Source organism: Gallinula chloropus (assembly GCF_964237585.1).
Source record: "Gallinula chloropus genome assembly, chromosome: 1".
NCBI classification, from domain to species: domain Eukaryota; kingdom Metazoa; phylum Chordata; class Aves; order Gruiformes; family Rallidae; genus Gallinula; species Gallinula chloropus.
The window spans coordinates 210,932,205-210,950,007 of NC_140085.1; the positions used below are offsets into that span (position 1 = coordinate 210,932,205).

At 44.9% G+C, this 17,803-nt stretch overlaps 1 protein-coding gene across 1 annotated transcript; it reads right to left on the reverse strand.

Moving 5' to 3' along the window:
* Positions 1–785: 785 nt before the first annotated feature.
* On the reverse strand, positions 786–17,405 carry SLC46A3 (solute carrier family 46 member 3; the record flags this gene model as incomplete). The annotated part of the gene is made up of 5 exons (XM_084279174.1): positions 786–1,000; positions 2,259–2,415; positions 4,459–4,542; positions 4,895–5,768; positions 17,214–17,405. 5 exons carry the CDS (start codon positions 17,403–17,405, stop codon positions 913–915), a joined length of 1,395 nt encoding a protein of 464 aa, XP_084135300.1. The 3' UTR covers positions 786–912.
* Positions 17,406–17,803: the final 398 nt, after the last annotated feature.

Below are 17,803 nucleotides of genomic sequence, written 5' to 3' on the forward strand. Positions count from 1 at the left end.
GTGATTCAGATTTGGTCACCTCATTTCAGGGTTGTTAAGAAATAATCAAAGATCTAATGAAACGAAATGACATTACAGCCTTTCACTGGTAGGAATATTTAAGTGAAGTACAGCCAGCAATTAGAAAACAAGATATGTTTATGGGTCAGGGGGAGGTGTGTGTATGCAGTCCCCCAGTATATGGGAAATGATGAAAACAATAGTGCAATGCAGCCTGTGGGAAGTGTGGGCACAGGTCTAATCTGCAAGCTGGGAACAGTAAGTATGCCACTTCTGTGTGAAAAGCTCTTTTAAGCCCTAAGTCACAGGCAAGGCCCCTGCATCACAGAGTAAACTTGCACCAACACTCTCTGCTCACTGCAGAGCAGTGAGTCTGTTTTCTGCAGGTGCAAGTGCTGTCTCCAGTTTGGCCAGCTTCTGAAAAACTACCTGTCATTTTAGACAGGTTTTGGGGCTTCACCGTAAAGAGACTTTTTAAGATGTACACAGGGGACTGCATTTCAGCTGGCATGAGCTCTGCTGGCTTCAGCAGGATTGCCAGCACCCTCTGAGCTGATAAGCTTATCTCTGTCACCCCACTTAGAATGATACAGGATGGATCCCAATCTGCAGCTGATGTTCTGAAACGTGGAAAGGGATTATATATCACCCTACCTCATTTTTTAATTCATGCTGAAAATGCAGCATTAAAATCTCCATCATCACCAGCCTGTTTGCATAGTTAAGAGCTAACTTTGGTCAAGTACTAAAAAGGGACTGGGTGTAGAGTGCTACCAATTTAGTGCTTATTGCTGCAGGGCCACTTTGAGATTCCATCTGCAACTGGTGTGTTATCCCTACAGGCTCTGTGTGACGTAATGATCTCTGTCACTGTGCCTCAGGTTAGAAAACCCAGATAGGTGAATCCTTTGCTCAACTATCAGCACTCTCTATGCTGGATACTTCTTCAGGTACAAGCAGAGCCAAGTCCTCCCCGTTCCAGCTTGTGCAGAGAAGCCAGCTGTAAGACACAGATAAGACAGTTATCTTTAGCTGAGTTAGTGAAGCACAGCGTGCTGATTCAGCACCAACAAACACCCCACAGCTCTGTCACAGAGGCACAAAGCTGCTGGTGGATCTTACTAAACAAAAGCAATTTGCCCTTATGACACAAGTTAAGACAATATCATTTCTGCTGTCTTTGATAAGTACTAAACTGCTATGCCTGCTTTACCACCGACTGGCACAACCATGCTTTCTGCTCTCACACAGTAACGCTGCATGACACCCTGAAAGAAAGGTTTCAGAGAAAGGTTATCCAAAGGGTGGAATACCTGAGGCACTAGTGACAGGAAGTAAAGAAAAATCCCTTTCAGAACTTTATGGTGTTGAGGGACTACAGTCCTGATTGCAGGATGGACTGATTGATGGTGAGGATCTGTCAGGTTTTGCACAGAAGAGAGTTTCTTAACAGAAATATTCTCTGCTGTACAGCATTGAGCTGGACTGAATTTAGTATTTAATAAAACAAGTATTTACCAGGGCTTTGTTACTATAACCAATTTTTTTGATTATTTTACTCAAAAGTAATGCCTGCCCCCACCCCCAGGACCTCTTCTTTGCTTCAATTCCCTCAGGTCCAAGAGCCATCACCACCTTTGAGTTAAGTTACTACTACTGCAGCTTCTCTGGACAGACTGTACAACACCATAGTGAGGCAGGCACAGACTTGGAATCATGTGAAGTGTTCTACGTCTACAGCATTATCACTGCCCATTTAAAGCTTAGAATGCAGCTGATGTAGAGATGAAAGGTGACTGAGGTAAAATCTATGGATTAGGAAACAAGATACAAGTCTCCATCAAAAGTACCACCCTCTTAAGAAAAACAGCTTTTTACACCCTGAATATAAGTCTACCTAGTGAAAGGGTCATTTAGATCTATGTCCCAGCACCCTAAAAAGTCATTGTTTATGCTGGATGTAAAGTGAATTTCATTTTCATACTCATGAAAAGCAGAATTTCACTGTTGCTATTACTAGATAGCCACTAGTTATGATGAGATGTAAATACTTTAGAGGCATATTATTTAAACATGTCCAGAGTGGTTTATTCATATGGGCCTTAAAGTTAGTGCAGATCTTTCATGGATTTTAATGGCACTGGATCACACGATTCCTGTTTGAGGACTATTGCACTAACCCATTCAGCTTCAACTCACATCAAAACAGAAAGTACTTGGCAAAAGCAGTCAGAAGCAGCCTCCTGAGCTGTACTTACCAGAGAACAGACAGTGGAATTAGGCAGAGGCCTGCTGATAAGAGGAAGCTGAAGCCTGAAAACCACGCAACCGTGGCCGCGTAGAGAATATTAAACGCTGAAAGGGAAATGGTGCCGGTCACAACCTCTAAACAGGCAATACAGGCAAACACAGCACCTGCAAAAAACACCCAAAAAGGATGAATTAGAAACAAAACAGAATAATACTAAACTCCCTTCAAAGCACTGAAGAGTGTATTTTCCTGTTCTGTTACCATGCCTACTTTCTTGAATCTGCTTATCACATGAAGTTCAAACTGTTCATCCTCTCTAATGATGTTCTGCACAGCTTGGGCTGGAAGAATCCCAGACATAGATACAGACTGGGAGAAGAGCTCCTGGAGAGCAGCCCTGCTGAGAAGGACTTGGGTATTCTGGTGGATGAGAAACTTCACATGAGCCAGCAGTGTGCTCTTGCAGCTCGCAAGGCCAATGGGATCCTGGGCTCCATCAGCAGAGGGGTGGCAGCAGGGACAGGGAGGGGATTGTCCCTCTCTGCTCTGCCCTTGTGAGGCCCCATCTGGAGTCCTGTGTCCAGGTCTGGGGCCCCCAATACAAGAAAGATGTGGAACTGCTGGAGAGGGTTCAGAGGAGCCACAAAGATGATTAGAGGGCTGGAGCAGCTCCCCTACGAAGAGGGGCTGGGGAAGCTGGGCTTGTTCAGCCTGGAGAAGAGAAGGCTGTGGGGGGACCTCATTGCAGCCTTCCAGTCCCTGAAGGGAACATACAAACAGGAGGGGAATCAACTTGTTCAAAGGGTAGACACTGGCAGGACAAGGGGGAATGGATTAAAACTAAAGGAAGGAAGGTTTAGATTAGATCTCAGGGGGAGGTTCTTTACAGAGAGAGTGGTGAGGTGCTGGAACAGGCTGCCCAGAGAGGTGGTGGATGCCCTGTCCCTGAAGGTGTTTAGGATGCTGCCCTGGGCAACCTTGTGTAGATCCAGGCTGGAGGTTGGTGTCCCTGCCTGTCGCAGGGGGGTTGGAGCTCTATGACCCTTGGGGTCCCTCCCAACCCATGCCATTCTATGATTCTATGATCTCCATCCTTCACCGCTTCCAATTCTCCTCTCAGTTCTCACTCTTCCCTTCTGTTTTCCTTCCTTCTCCAATCTTTACCCTTACATGTGGAAAAGGCTCTGATCCAACAAAGACTGCTTGTTCAGTGCATAACCATCTCCTCATTTTTGAAAGGAAAGCAGCAACAATTTTGCACTGAACTACCCATTGGGGTGTGCTGTGGTTTTGCAGTCTATCCCATGTCGTGTGGAGCTGCACTCATATTCACAGGACTATAAACAAAATCACAATAGGCAAGCAGAAAAGGATGAAGAGAGGCAACCTGATGTCTGCATCAAACCAGTCAAGTAGCCAAAGCCCTGAAGAATGCCAAGAAATGGCAAAACCAAAAGTGTACAAAACCAAAGGTGTACAAATTTGCATAGTTAAGTGCAAAGAGATCTTTGGTTTACTGTATGAATATATGTCTTTTAAAAAACACAACCAAACAACTCAGGAGAATGCTTCTAGAAAGTATATGCTCCCCAAAAGAAAAATATGGGATCCTAGAGCCACATTTTGAGGCATGACATGCTTTTTGTGTGTGTGTGTGTTTGTGTGTGTGTGTATTCCAAAAGGAAATGACTTTAAGAAGTAATATATCTTCTGGGACACATCTAAGCAGCCTCAGGCACCCATGGAGCTGTGTGCATAGCTCAGGATCCAAGTCTAATTGTTTTCAAGTGCTTTGAAGTTTGATCACCTACTGCTTACCTTTCTAAATCATTAAGTGTGACATTGACTAAATAACAGAAATCTTTCTCTGCCTGCACAACACTGTGAATGTAGAAGCCTTTGTGAAACCACATCTGTATAAATCTTGAGCATTGCTCTGCTTCAAGTTCCCCATGTTCTTTACTTTTAGAGCAGTATCTCCTTTGAAGGTTGAAATTTGTGGTAGTTTTGAAACACAGTGTTGTCTATATTGTCTATATTACATTCAGAATCAAAAGCCATGAATATCATGACATAGGGTCATGGAACTTGAAAAAAAAGTGGTCTTAAAATACCAATACATATCTGTTTGCTTAAAGGTAATCTTGGTGCCTTCTCTGTTCTAAAATACCACATTACTGTACTGTTTAAACCCCAAATCTACTCACCCTGTTCACCAGCGAGAACCACTTTTGACAGCATGGATCGAAGAACAGGAATAGGCATAAAGCAGAGCAGAGATGGCACTCTCACTGTAAAGTGATGAAGGTATCATGAGAGACTGAAGTAACAAAATCCCAGGATTTTACAAATGCACTGCAAATGAATTAGTCATATTCTTTTGAATACTCAGTGCTCCAAATTGTAAAAGGCAACAGAGAAGTCAAACTATGGTACTACAGCCAAATCATAAGCAAGTAAATGCATCCTCTCTCCACACACTTTAACTAAAGCCTAAATCAGTCTGACCCAACCTTACCTATTTTACCTCTCCCTGACCCTTTTAAGATGGTATATCCAGTATCTACCAACTGCACTCACTACAGATAACGTAACAGCATTTGCAGACATATTGTTAAATGGAACAGATGCTTCTGAACTCACCTAAAAACATGAGCAGGGTTGTTTTGGCAAAGGCAGCCATGACCATTCCTCCAATGTAAGAAAATATCCCGATAAAGACAATATAAATGTCTTTGAGGCATTTAGAAAATAAGAAAACTCCTAAAAAACTGGTCAGAGAGGCAGAAGTGGAGGCAGCCGCTCCGTATCCAATGTACACTTCATTCCAGCAGAGTGGCTCATCCAGTTCGTACAGGGTAAAAAGGGAACTCCCACCCAGCATAGTAAACAAATAAGTCATAAATGTAAAAAGTAACACGATGATTAAAATTCTCTTTTTATAAGGGGAAGTTTTAAAAAGCATGTAGACTCCAGAAAATGTCTCTCTCAGAAGGTCTTTACAAGATTCTGGTGACTGGGGTTGAGATTCAGATAGGCCTACTGTATCCTCCAGAAAAAATGCAATGTAGAGAATATTAATGACATGAAGCAGAGATGCTGTCACAAATGTCCATGTAAAGCCTATTCCTCTTAGGAAGTAGCCAGATGAAAGTCCTGCCAGTCCAGATACAACTCCAAAAATCAAATCCACCACAGCTATTCGTGTTGTCTTCTGCTTCTCGTCGTGACACAGGTCTGCTATATAAGCAAAGCCTCCTCCAAGGAAAGTTGCAATACTCCCAAACAGCCCAGTAATAAATGAAACAGCAAACAGGACAGACAGGGAAAAGGAAAAATGTGATATTACAGCAAGACAAATGTTAGCAATCAAAGCGCCCGTGGATGGCAACACTAAAGACCTTTTGCGTCCCTGGCGATCCCCGTTAGCTACAATGACAGTGGCAACTATAAGGCTGGGAACTGCTGCAGTTAAGTCCAGCTGCATATTAAAAACAGAGGTTTTTTCTTGGACATTCTGCAAAGAAAAAAAAACCAAAAATAATTCAAAAGACTGTAATACATTGTTAAAAATATCTATAGTAATATTACACTTAGATAATTTTTAGCATGCAGTGCACTGTATAGCACAGAACATGTTTATAGATTATAAAACACAATATATACAACACAATTTTATAAATTATATGACATTATAACAAAGGCTATAATAAACTACAGTACCTTAATGCATGTTTATAAGAATGTGTTATATTACAGTAATCACTAATGCAAAGGAATTGCATATTCAAAGACTCCTGCTTTTGTAATTTTACCTTCAATATTCTTCAAACATCCCCTGTTACACTGTAAGCCAGAACTTATTTCTTAAAATATACTCTTACCAGTTCTCTTGACAGAGAAGTTTCAATGGAGAAAAGAGAGCTATTCTTTTATACAGGTATTTACATGAGCTGTTTATACTGTATCTCATTCAGTACAGGGTATGGCAAAAGGACACGAGGCTATTTTAGTCTCTCAAAATCAGTACGAAACCAGTCTTTGGTTGAGGAACACACCCCATGCTCCCTACTAGGCTTGGCAGCCAAGAAGGCCAATGGCATCTTGGCTTGTATCAAAACCAGTGTGGCCAGTAGGTCTAGGGAGGTAATTGTGCCCCTGTACTGGGCATTGGTGAGGCCACATCTCGAGTGCTGTGTCCAGTTCTGGGCTCCTCACCATCAGAAGGACATTGAGGTCCTGGAGCGAGTGCAGAGAAGGGCAACCAGGCTGGGGAAGGGGCTGGAGGGCAAATCCTCTGAGGAGCGGCTGAGGGAGCTGGGGCTGTTTAGCTTGGAGAAGAGGAGGCTGAGGGGAGACCTTCTCCCCACCTACAACTACCTGAAGGGAGGTTGTAGAGAGGTGGGCGATGGTCTCTTCAGCCAGGTGACAGGAGATGGGACAAGGGGAAATGGCATGAAGCTGTGCCAGGGCAGGGACAGATTGGACATTAGAAACAAATGTTTTCCTGAAAGAGTTGTCAGGGCCTGGAACAGGCTGCCCAGGGAGGGGGTTGAGTCACCTTCCCTGGATGTGTTCAAGAAACGGGTATATGAGGTACTTAGGGATCTGGTTTAGCTTAGGATGGGAATGGTTGGACTCGATGATCTTCAAAGGTCTTTTCCAACCTTGTCATTCTGTGATTCTATGATACTCAGTGGAAATCATTTTTCCTCCCAAATAATCCAACTGAGAGGGCTACAAGTAACAATTCACTCACCAGCACACCGTACCAGCAATGAGATCCGAATTTGCTCTGACATCCCAATGTACAATGTTAATAATAACAACAGGTATAACAATAGTAACAGCAACAATAATGCAAAACATAGACTCACAGGTACCTGAATCAACTTATTTTTAAAACACTGCAAAGCTCTGAGTTCAGAGACTGGCCAAATCAGTGCTGCCTATGGAGATGCCACAGCAGGTGTTCACGTAGGGAACACAGCCAACACTGTGCCAACAAGCTGTAAACACCCACTATGGGAAAAACTTCTGAGCTCTTTAATGGATGTATAAAAATCAAATGTAGCTGAAAAAAACCCCAGTGAATGGCTCTAGAGAAAAGAACTAAAGTCAATTAAAAAAACCCTACTATGTTGTTTTGAAGCCAGCTGCCCAATGACAGTCAGCAAGCCAATTCCAGTCTTGCTTTTAATGTATCGGTGCTGGCCAGGCAGAGAGCAGCCACAACAGCCCCTGATCAGACCAAAGAACAGCAGGGGAAAAGGAAGTAACTTCATTTGCACAAACCAACTTTCAGATGCAGAGAGGCAAGTCAATCTGAAAGCTTTCTTCAAGTCTTCTGAGGTAACACACTGGCTTGGGCAGGGTAGTAGCAGGTGCAGCCATGTAAGTCTCCCCAAGCCATTCTCACCCTGTATCGAAGCCATCTGCACACCAGCTTTCCAGTGTCTCCTCTGTAATTAACATCATCTCCCAAGTAGCATTCAAAAGATAAAAAAATCCCTAGAATTTCCAGGAACATACTTTGGGAAATTATAAAAAGCTGCTGAATGCTCTATAAATTCATGTTTGTATTTACAGGCAAAGGCCACAGGTTTCTGTTTCTAGCTCAGTCTCTTTGTTTACAAGACATCAGGTTTTATTGCAAGAGGAAAACTCAACTGATCCTGAGGCCCTCAAGGAAAGCCCTCAAGATCCCCAGCATTCTGAACTCGTTTACTCTCCTCCCTTACAGTGTCTGACTACATTAGTCATATGTTCATGACTTTGAATGAGACCACAATAGTCATGACAGGATTCATGACGTCTTGTCTACTGGACAGCACTACAGTCACCCTGAAAGGTGACTTCACCCATGAAGACTGAACAAGATGGAAAATTATATTCTGATCTTTAATTCCTCCCCTGCTGATGTAGTTGCAGGCATTGCTTCATCACTGGGGTCATCAGGTTCAAAGACATCAAAGAAATGTTAATACATTAGAAATAAAACTGGGATCATAGAAGCACAGAATCTCCTCAGTTGGAAGGGACCCATAAGGATCATTGAGTCCAACTCCTGGCTCCACACAGGACCAGTCAAGTCAGGACATGGGACTGAGGGCATCGTCCAGACGCTTCCTGAACTCAGTCAAGCTCAGTGCTGTGACCACTTCCCTGAGGAGCCTTAGATATACTATTATACATCATATCAACCCACATTAACCATAGAATTCAAATATTGCTGCCAAACCATAAGGAAAATGGAGGAAAAAAACAACAAAGACTTGAGTTTCATTATTTTGGAAGTAGATGGGCACCATAAAGAACATGGCTACATATCCAGGTACAGCAACTGACCATAACCTTGAAGACATAAATGACTCGCTGTCTCCTGACAACAAGACTAAAAGAACAAAAACCCCTCTGTGTAGAGTGTAAGGTGCTCAACTGCCCACTTCCCACTCTTGTAAAGGAACACAGAAAATGGTAGGTCAGCCCTCCAGCTGCTTTAAGATCACATGATTCTATTAAAATCACTGGAACTACATAAATCTGAAGAGAGAGGTCTAATTTTTTAACCTGCAAATTCACCCTACTCTTGCAGTGGACATAGTGGTGGGCATGGAAATAGTTCTTAAATCACAGATTTCAAAATTAAAAGAATGAAAATGAAGAGGCAATTCACTCCTATAAGGATTAAATCAAGAGAGAAGGCTAATGCCTGAGGCTGAACTATGTACAGGACATGATAAACTGACAGGCTCATAAAATACAAAAATATTATTAAGTAGCACAGGAAAATGCATGGACTGGATAATAAATCAAACTGTGTCGTGGTTTCACCCGGCTGAGGGCCAAGATCCACGCAGCTGCCTGCTCCTTAAAGGAAAAGAGCAGGTTAAAGGGAAGAGGAAAGGGGGGTGAGAAGTAAGGGAAGGGAAAAAGGAAGAGAAAGGGGCAAATAACCCCAAAATCAAGAAATTAAGAGGCCCGTGGGTTGGGATAAGGATAGTTTACTAAGATAACAGAAAGATACAATGTAACAATGCTAACAGGACTTCAAAGCAAAATATATGAAGCTGTTGCTACACAATGCAGTTTCTCACCAAACCATACAACTCAGGCCGTGCCACCCAGAGCCGTCCCAGAACCCGACCGTCCCCCAAGCACCGCGCGTCCCGGAGCCGCCCCAGGCCTTCCTCCCGTCAGCCCCCGATATCCTGGGCAGGACGTAACTGGCGTGGAATACTCTCTTTGGTCAGTTGGGTCACCTGTCCTGGCTTCGCCCCTCCTTTCTCATGAAGAGCTGAGAAAGTCCTTGACTGTCTGACAGCAACTAGAAACATCAGGGTGTTATCAGCAGTACTCCCATTTTACTCTCAAACACAGCATTCATCTGCTGTTACAAATGAAATTAACTCCATCCTGACCAAAACCAGGACATTATCCACCCCTTATTCCATACCATTTACGTCATGACCAAACCCAACCATTTCTTGTTTCAGACACACATCTATGTGTGCACACATGTATACGCACATATGTGCATACAGGTATTCTTCCCTTAGTCCATTCCTCTGAGTTTGTTGAGTGAATGAACATTTAGTCCATGATGCTTTTCAGGCTTCGTTCTTCGTAACAGTCTCTCATGGTGTCAGTATGCGCCATTGGATCGTTGCATCTCGGGCTCTCCGCAGATACAGCTGACATGGTCCATGTTCATAGTCCATGTTCATTTCCAAAGGGAAGGAGGAAAAAGTTCTTGGAACACCAGGCCTTGGTCCTGTCGTCGTGGCACTCTTCCTTCATTGACTTGTATGACTCCGGCTGTAACTCCATTGGTACAACATACAACAACATACAGCAATAATAGCAATAATGAATGTACAGAGCAATTATTATAATACAATTTCTACCTTATTAGTTATATTGGTTATTCTCACCCAAAATCAAATCCCTCTGGGGTACACATCGAACTTCTCCATTCTTCTGCATTACCCACCAAGTACAACCAGGTCCTTGAGCAAAAGCAGTCCCAGGCATGGGTTTACCTTTGCCTGAAGCAGGGATGACCCAAATCGTCTTCCCTAATATACTCTTCATATGCACCACTGGGACTCTGTCTCCTTCCACGATTCCTGGGCGATTAGGGTTTCCTATTCGAGCCCGCTGAGTAATTAGTGCAACCCACTTGCTCCACGTAGCATCAGTGGCATGATGTGTAGAAGGGACCTTCCCTTTGAACATCCAGCCCAGCACCGGCAGTCGGGGTGCTAGAAGGAGCTGGGCTTCAGTTCCAATCACTTCTGAAGCGGCTCGAACCCCTTCATAGGCGGCCAGTATTTCCTTTTCTGTTGGAGTATAATTGGCCTCAGATCCTTTGTAGGCCCGACTCCAAAACCCCAGCGGTCGACCTCGAGTCTCCCCTTGTGCTTTCTGCCAGAGACTCCAGGTAGGGCCATTCTCTCCGGCCGCAGTGTAAAGCACATTTTTAACGTCTGTCCCTGTCCGGACAGGCCCAAGGGCCACTGCATGGACTATCTCACGTTTGATCTGCTCAAAGGCTTGTTGCTGCTCAGGGCCCCATTGGAAATCATTCTTCTTCCGAGTTACGTGGTAAAGTGGGCTCACAATGAGACTGTAGTTTGGGACATGCATTCACCAGAAACCTGTAACACCTAAGAAAGCTTGTGTTTCCTTTTTGTTGCTTGGTGGAGACATAGCTGCTATTTTATTGACAATGTCCATTGGGATCTGACGACGCCCATCCTGCCATTTTATTCCTAAAAACTGGATTTCTTGCGTAGGCCCCTTGACTTTACTCTGTTTTATAGCAAAACCAGCTTCTAAAAGGATTTGAATTATCCTTTTTCCTTTCTCAAATACTTCCTCTGCGGTATTGCCCCATACAATGATGTCATCAATATACTGCAGGTGCTCTGGGGCTTCACCCTTTTCCAGTGTAGTCTGAATTAGTCCATGGCAGATAGTGGGGCTGTGTTTCCACCCCTGGGGCAGACGATTCCACGTGTATTGGATGCCCCTCCAGGTGAAAGCAAACTGTGGCCTGCACTCTGGCGCCAGTGGTATTGAGAAGAAAGCATTTGCAATATCAATTGTGGCATACCACTTAGCTGCCTTTGACTCCAGTTCATACTGCAGTTCCAGCATGTCCGGTACAGCAGCACTCATACCTGGAGTGACTTCATTTAGGCCACGATAGTCCACTGTCAGCCTCCACTCTCCATCAGACTTCCGCACTGGCCATATGGGACTGTTAAAGGGTGAGCGAGTTCGGCTGATCACCCCTTGACTCTCCAGTTGACGAATCAGTTTATGGATGGGGATCAGGGAATCCCGGTTAGTACGGTATTGTCTTCTGTGCACGGTTGTTGTAGCAATTGGCACTTGCTGTTCTTCGACTTTCAACAACCCCACAACAGAAGGATTGTCCGAGAGTCCAGGCAAGGCACGCAATTGCTCAATTTCTTCTGTCTCCAAAGCAGCTATTCCAAAAGCCCACCGGTACCCTTTTGGGTCTTTAAAATACCCTCTACGGAGATAATCCATACCTAAAATGCACGGAGCTTCTGGGCCAGTCACAATTGGGTGTTTCTCCCAGTCCTTCCCAGTTAAGCTCATTTCAGCCTCTAACACAGTCAATTGTTGGGATCCCCCTGTCACTCCAAAAATGCTAACAGGTTCAGTCCCAACATGGTTCGATGGCATTATCGTACACTGGGCACCAGTATCCACCAGAGCCTTGTACTCTTGTGGGTCTGACGTGCCAGGCCATCGGATCCACACAGTCCAATAAACACGGTTATCCCTCTCCTCCACCTGGCTGGAGGCAGGGCACCTCTATTGTTGCTGACTGTGTTGACTGTTCACTGGTGCAGCGTTCTTCCTGGCAGAATCACGTGCGATTCTTTTACCTCGCAGCTCATTTACTCGTGCTTGAAGGGCTGAGGTGGGCTGCATACCCCACTTCATCATGTCCTCACCATGGTCACGCAGGTAAAACCACAGCGTCTCTCGCGGTGTGTACCTACTGTATCCTCCCTTCTGGGACGATGGACGCTTTCTCCCAATAGCTGCAACATGGCTGCATACGGGTTGGGAGATGGACACATTTTCATCAAGTCGCTTGACCAGTTTCTCTACTGCTGCGATCACAGAGAGAGAAACATTGTCCTGATATCTCCGGAGGTGGCCGGACACCTCAGATACGGTTGGTGGATATGTATCACTCCAGTCCATTGTTGCCAATGAATTGGTGTGCCCTGCTGGTGCACTTCGTACCACCTTACGCCACATATCTGGGGTGCATAGGACGTCATCAGGATCAGAGGGAAGCTGTGGGTTGTCCAGATCATAATAAATTACCTCCCGTACAGCTAATTCTCTCAGGTGCTGGATAACTGCCTCTAGGTTGTTACACTTGGGTGTTTGACATGTAATGTATTCCTTTATGGGATACCTTTCCCTCACACTTGACAGTAGTCGCCTCCAGAGGCTGAGGATTTCAGGCTTTTCACCAATTGCCTTATCAATGCCTCCTTCTCTAGCTAGGGATGCCAACTGCTTGGCCTCCCTGCCATCTAATTCCAGACTACTGGCCCCGTGATCCCAGCATCGGAGCAACCAAGTGATGATGTGCTCACCTGGGCGGCGGCTGAAATCCTTTCGAATTTCACGCAGCTCACTCAGGGACAGGGATCGTGTGACAACAACCTCATCCTGAGATGGTTGAGATGCAACAACCTTATCCCGGGATGGTTGAGATGGCTTTGCCTTATCCTGAGATGGTTTGGATGGCCCTGCCTTATCCTGAGATTCATCAGATGACCCAGCTTTATCCTGACCTTCATCAGGTGGCCCTGATTCAATTTCATCCTCATCCTCATCCTTCACTACAGGAACAACTTTCTTTGTGTATTTCCTCTTTCGTACAGGAGCAACCGACACTGATGTGGGTTGATTTTTTGTTTTACCGGCAGTATCTGCTGTAGGGGCAGCAGTAGCTGCAGCATCATCTGGGCAGGTTGCAGTAGCCACAGTGCTAGTCATAGAAGTTACAGTGGCCTCAGTGTTAGTCCCAGTGGTTACAGTAGCTGCAGTTTCTGCTGGTCTGTTTTCCTTCCTTTCCCTCTGACACTGCTGACTGCTATCAAGCAGTGTTTGGTAAATAGTGGCCAGGGCCCAGCACAGTGAAGTAAACTGTGCATCTCTGGGAAACTTACGGCAATTTCTTTTCAGATATGCAGCCACTTTATCAGGGTCCTGTAACTGTTCGGGAGTGAAACTCCAAAACATCGGACGTGAGAAAGTGCCTAGGTAGTTGCCCATACTCTGCCACGTACCCTGCCACTCGTGATTATCTGGCCTCGCAGAACACTCTTGAGTGGTATTCATAAACCTTTGCTTAATATTTAACAAAAGCAAAACCATATTCACCAAACATAACAACAGCAAAATGCTAGTTTGAACATCCCAGGGATATTGGAAATTTTCAAAAACTGTTACCAGAGCTGTTGCATTTAGCCCAAAGGAAGAGAAAACAGCATAGATATTTCTTTCTGTACTCCCACCATACCAGCTGCCATTGTTAATCCCTGCCTGTCTAAAGAATAGACAGAGCAGCAAAATCTTATACACATACCGGAGCATCGTGACCAGAGACTGCTTAAATCAAAGTGCTTATCACAACTTTGACTTAATTACAATCCAGTCAGGGTCAGGTCTACCGTTATCCCAACCTTTCGGGCCCCACGTTGGGCGCCAAAAAGACTGTCGTGGTTTCACCCGGCTGAGGGCCAAGATCCACGCAGCTGCCTGCTCCTTAAATCACAGATTTCAAAATTAAAAGAATGAAAATGAAGAGGCAATTCACTCCTATAAGGATTAAATCAAGAGAGAAGGCTAATGCCTGAGGCTGAACTATGTACAGGACATGATAAACTGACAGGCTCATAAAATACAAAAATATTATTAAGTAGCACAGGAAAATGCATGGACTGGATAATAAATCAAACTGGATGATCAATAATGTTCAGTGATTCATAATATAACTATTTCTGAGCTAAAAAATTAGGATTATCCAGGTCAGTGACTGGGATGCTCCAGCTTGTATTCAAATTACTGTTGAGGTCATCTTATTATAAAATTTTTAATATACAAAATTAATATTACAAAATTATTACAAAGTTTCCTTCAAAGTGTGAGAAATAATTAAATACTGCAGATGTTATCTATTTTGAACTGTATTCTAGGGTTTTTTCAGATTCCAAGTGATTTTTATCTTTAATTTCCTTTCACATTTTGTTTTGAAACAGGTGGGAGAAAAGGAGATGTTCTAAAAGTTAATGCCAAACGAGTCCTGTTGGGAACACTCCTGACAGACTGTTGTCATGTCTCATCTCATTTCCCTTCTGTAGAAATGAATCAGTCCAAGTGCTTCAGGATTGAGTCTGGCCATTCTTTCAAAGACCTCTGAGTTTTCTATTCCTCATATTCTGACTTCTACTTAGTATGAGTGTGATTCCCAGACCTGGACTAGTTGTCAGGGCCTGGAACAGGCTGCCCAGGGAGGGGGTTGAGTCACCTTCCCTGGATGTGTTCAAAGAAAGGGTAGATGAGGTACTTAGGGATCTGGTTTAGCTTAGGATGGGAATGTTTGGACTTGATGATGTTCAAAGGTCTCTTCCAACCTTGTGATTCTGTGATGGCAAAACTGACAGCATCTGTAAATAATTCAGTTAGGATGGTCTTGGAAAATCCAGAACACCTACTTGACATATCCTCAGCAAAGGGCTTGGAGCTGCATTACTGGATCTACTCTGCTGAAATTCATGGGTGTTTTGAGCATTTCAGATTCTATGGTGACACGTGTGGTATTCAGAGAAGTCCAGACAAGAGCACGATTGTTCAGAAGCTCATACCCTGCTGTCAACTGCTGATATGGAGGCGATGGAAATTTGGCAGGAAAGGCAAACAAAGAAGTTCTGTTGGCCATTAAAAAACTACTGTCTTGAAGGATCCATGTCTTCAAGTATCAAATTATACTTTATGCCAAAAAAACCCTGTAATGTGTGAACTCACCACCACATCAATCAGATACGCTTCAGCTGAAATTAAGCACTCTGCTTCAGTGTTTTGCAAAAGGAATTAAGAATACTTACATCCTGAGTGTAGGTGATCACAACTTAAAAACAGATTTAATTTGGGAGGTCTCTAGCAAGTGCAAAGTGCAGAATATTTAGGAAATGTGGCTTTCTTGATGGGCTCTGCAGTTAGAACTGCATGCACCACGTGTGGTTTCTTAGAGCTGCTTCTCCTATTGACACAGGACAGTGTATGACAAAACACCCATGCAGGGCACAAAACAGGGAGCCAATACTACATAAAACACTGTGGGGGAAGTAACAGACAAGCATTACTCAGACAATAATTGGTTGTTATCACCAAATTAATCCCAACTGAGGCATACATTACTTTCTTGGGCTGATGGGTCCTCCCAGAAAACAAGCTGGACTACAATTCTATTTACTTCTTTTACTTTCACATTCTTTCTACTCAGACTGGCTTCTATCACATGAGGAAGAACCTACTCCTGTTAAAAATCCTGAAGTATCTCCTTGATCACCTTCAATGTAAGCACATTCCATAAAAAAAGAAAAAAAAAAAGACAAATGAAGTAGATAGGCTCAGCTGTTCAGTCTTGTGCATACACAACACACCAGAGATTCAAATCTGGGATGTGAGAGAAAATTTTCAGGTGCTGCCCTTTCAGCAACATAGGGAAATGCCAGCTGTTTCCAGAACTTCATCGTCTCTGTAATTTACAGTCCAAGTCATCTACTTTTCTGACTCTACAGTGGTTTCATGTTCCGCTTAATCCAACCTAACTGCAAGTTGTTGTTGCCAAGGATGGTTCAGCTGTACTTCTTTTGAAAACGTTCCCTCTCCTATCCCCATGATACACCAATCACATGGCCAGAGACTGCTAGAGCAGAGCACTGCTTCAGAAAACACCCACCACTCAAAAACCTAACAAACTCAATAAAAGAAGAGATGAGTTTTCTGTTAGACCAGAGCCCACATCAAATCCAAACCATAGCCTGAACTGTGGAGTTGCCAGATGCAACACATGGGAGGGGAAACTGTGGGGTGAAGGGAAAGGGCAAAGGAAAATACAACATGAATCTTGTTTCCTGACAGCCCACAGTTAGTTTTGCATTAAAACAGTGCGCTGGAAGTGGTTCCAATCAACAACCTGCTCTCCAGCATGCTGAACTAGGAAAAAGTGCTCCAAGTGTAATTGACCATGAGATGCTGTCATCTTGCCACCTCTGTAACTCAACAAGGCAGACCCATACTGCTGCGCAGGGTAAGTCCTCGACCATGTCTGGTTGTGCAAAGATCAGTTAAATATATATTCACGTTTAAAAATTCCAGTTTCTTTTTATCTTGAACCTCCCCCCCCTTCATACTCCTAATTCATCTGAAATAAAGGTATTTCAAGGTTTTACTCCTGAAAACCACGGGACATTTGGTGAAGTTGAGGTAGTAACAGAGACCACTGGAAGCCACAGAGACCACTGGAAGCCACAGAGACAACTGACACCCACGAACACCCGCACAACTCCCGCTGGAAGGAGGAGCCTTCAGCAGCACCCGCTGTACTGCCAGGACACAGCCAGCTCAGGTCAAAAAACCCTCTGAGGCGATTTTGAACTCTCCTTAAAACACAAATTGGCCTCAGCGTCTTCCTGGAGGCAAATCTTTGCCTGTAAAGCACTTCAGCTGCCTACAGCGCAACACAAGAGCTGTGAGACAGGGAAGTGACAGCAGCTTACGAACTGCTTCTCTGCACACACAGAGCTCAGGTTATATAAAGGCGGTTACGCTGAGGCAGCACCTCATGGCGATTCGTCTATTTACAGCTGGATTTCCTTCCCTCCCTTCTTACCTTCTGCTTGATATAAGTCGGGCTACTTTTATTCTGCTCACAGTAAGTGACATTGCTATCGCTGACGAACGTGGAGTTGTACTCTTCCTCCCACAGCCGCCGGTAGATGAACTGCTGCACCAGCGGGCTGGTCAAGGCAGACGCGAAAACGTAGATGAAAATGACGGGCTCCACGCACAGAACCTTCCTCATCTCGGCCCCCGGGGGGATTCAACCCTGCGCGCCAGAAAACGAGACGTGAAAAGGGCGGGAAAGGGAAACACCTCCACCTGCCCGGGTGACCCCTACGGGTCAGCCCTTCCTCGCCGCCCCGCCGAGCGCACCTGCCCCGCCGGCAGCGGCACTGCCCCCCCCGCCTCACGCCGCTTCCCCTCGGCCGGAGGGTGCCCCCGCCTGCCGCCGCTTGCCTCAGCCCCGCACCGTCCGTCTCCCCCCGCGGCGGAGGCCAGGAAGCGCCAGCGGTGCGTGACACGCCGAGAGGCGGGACGAGAAGGACAGCGGAGGAGAGAGCGTCCTCCCGCCCCCCCCCCCCACGGCGCCGCCTCCCCCGCCCCGGTAGCGGCAGCCGGGAGGACAGAGCCGGGTGCCGC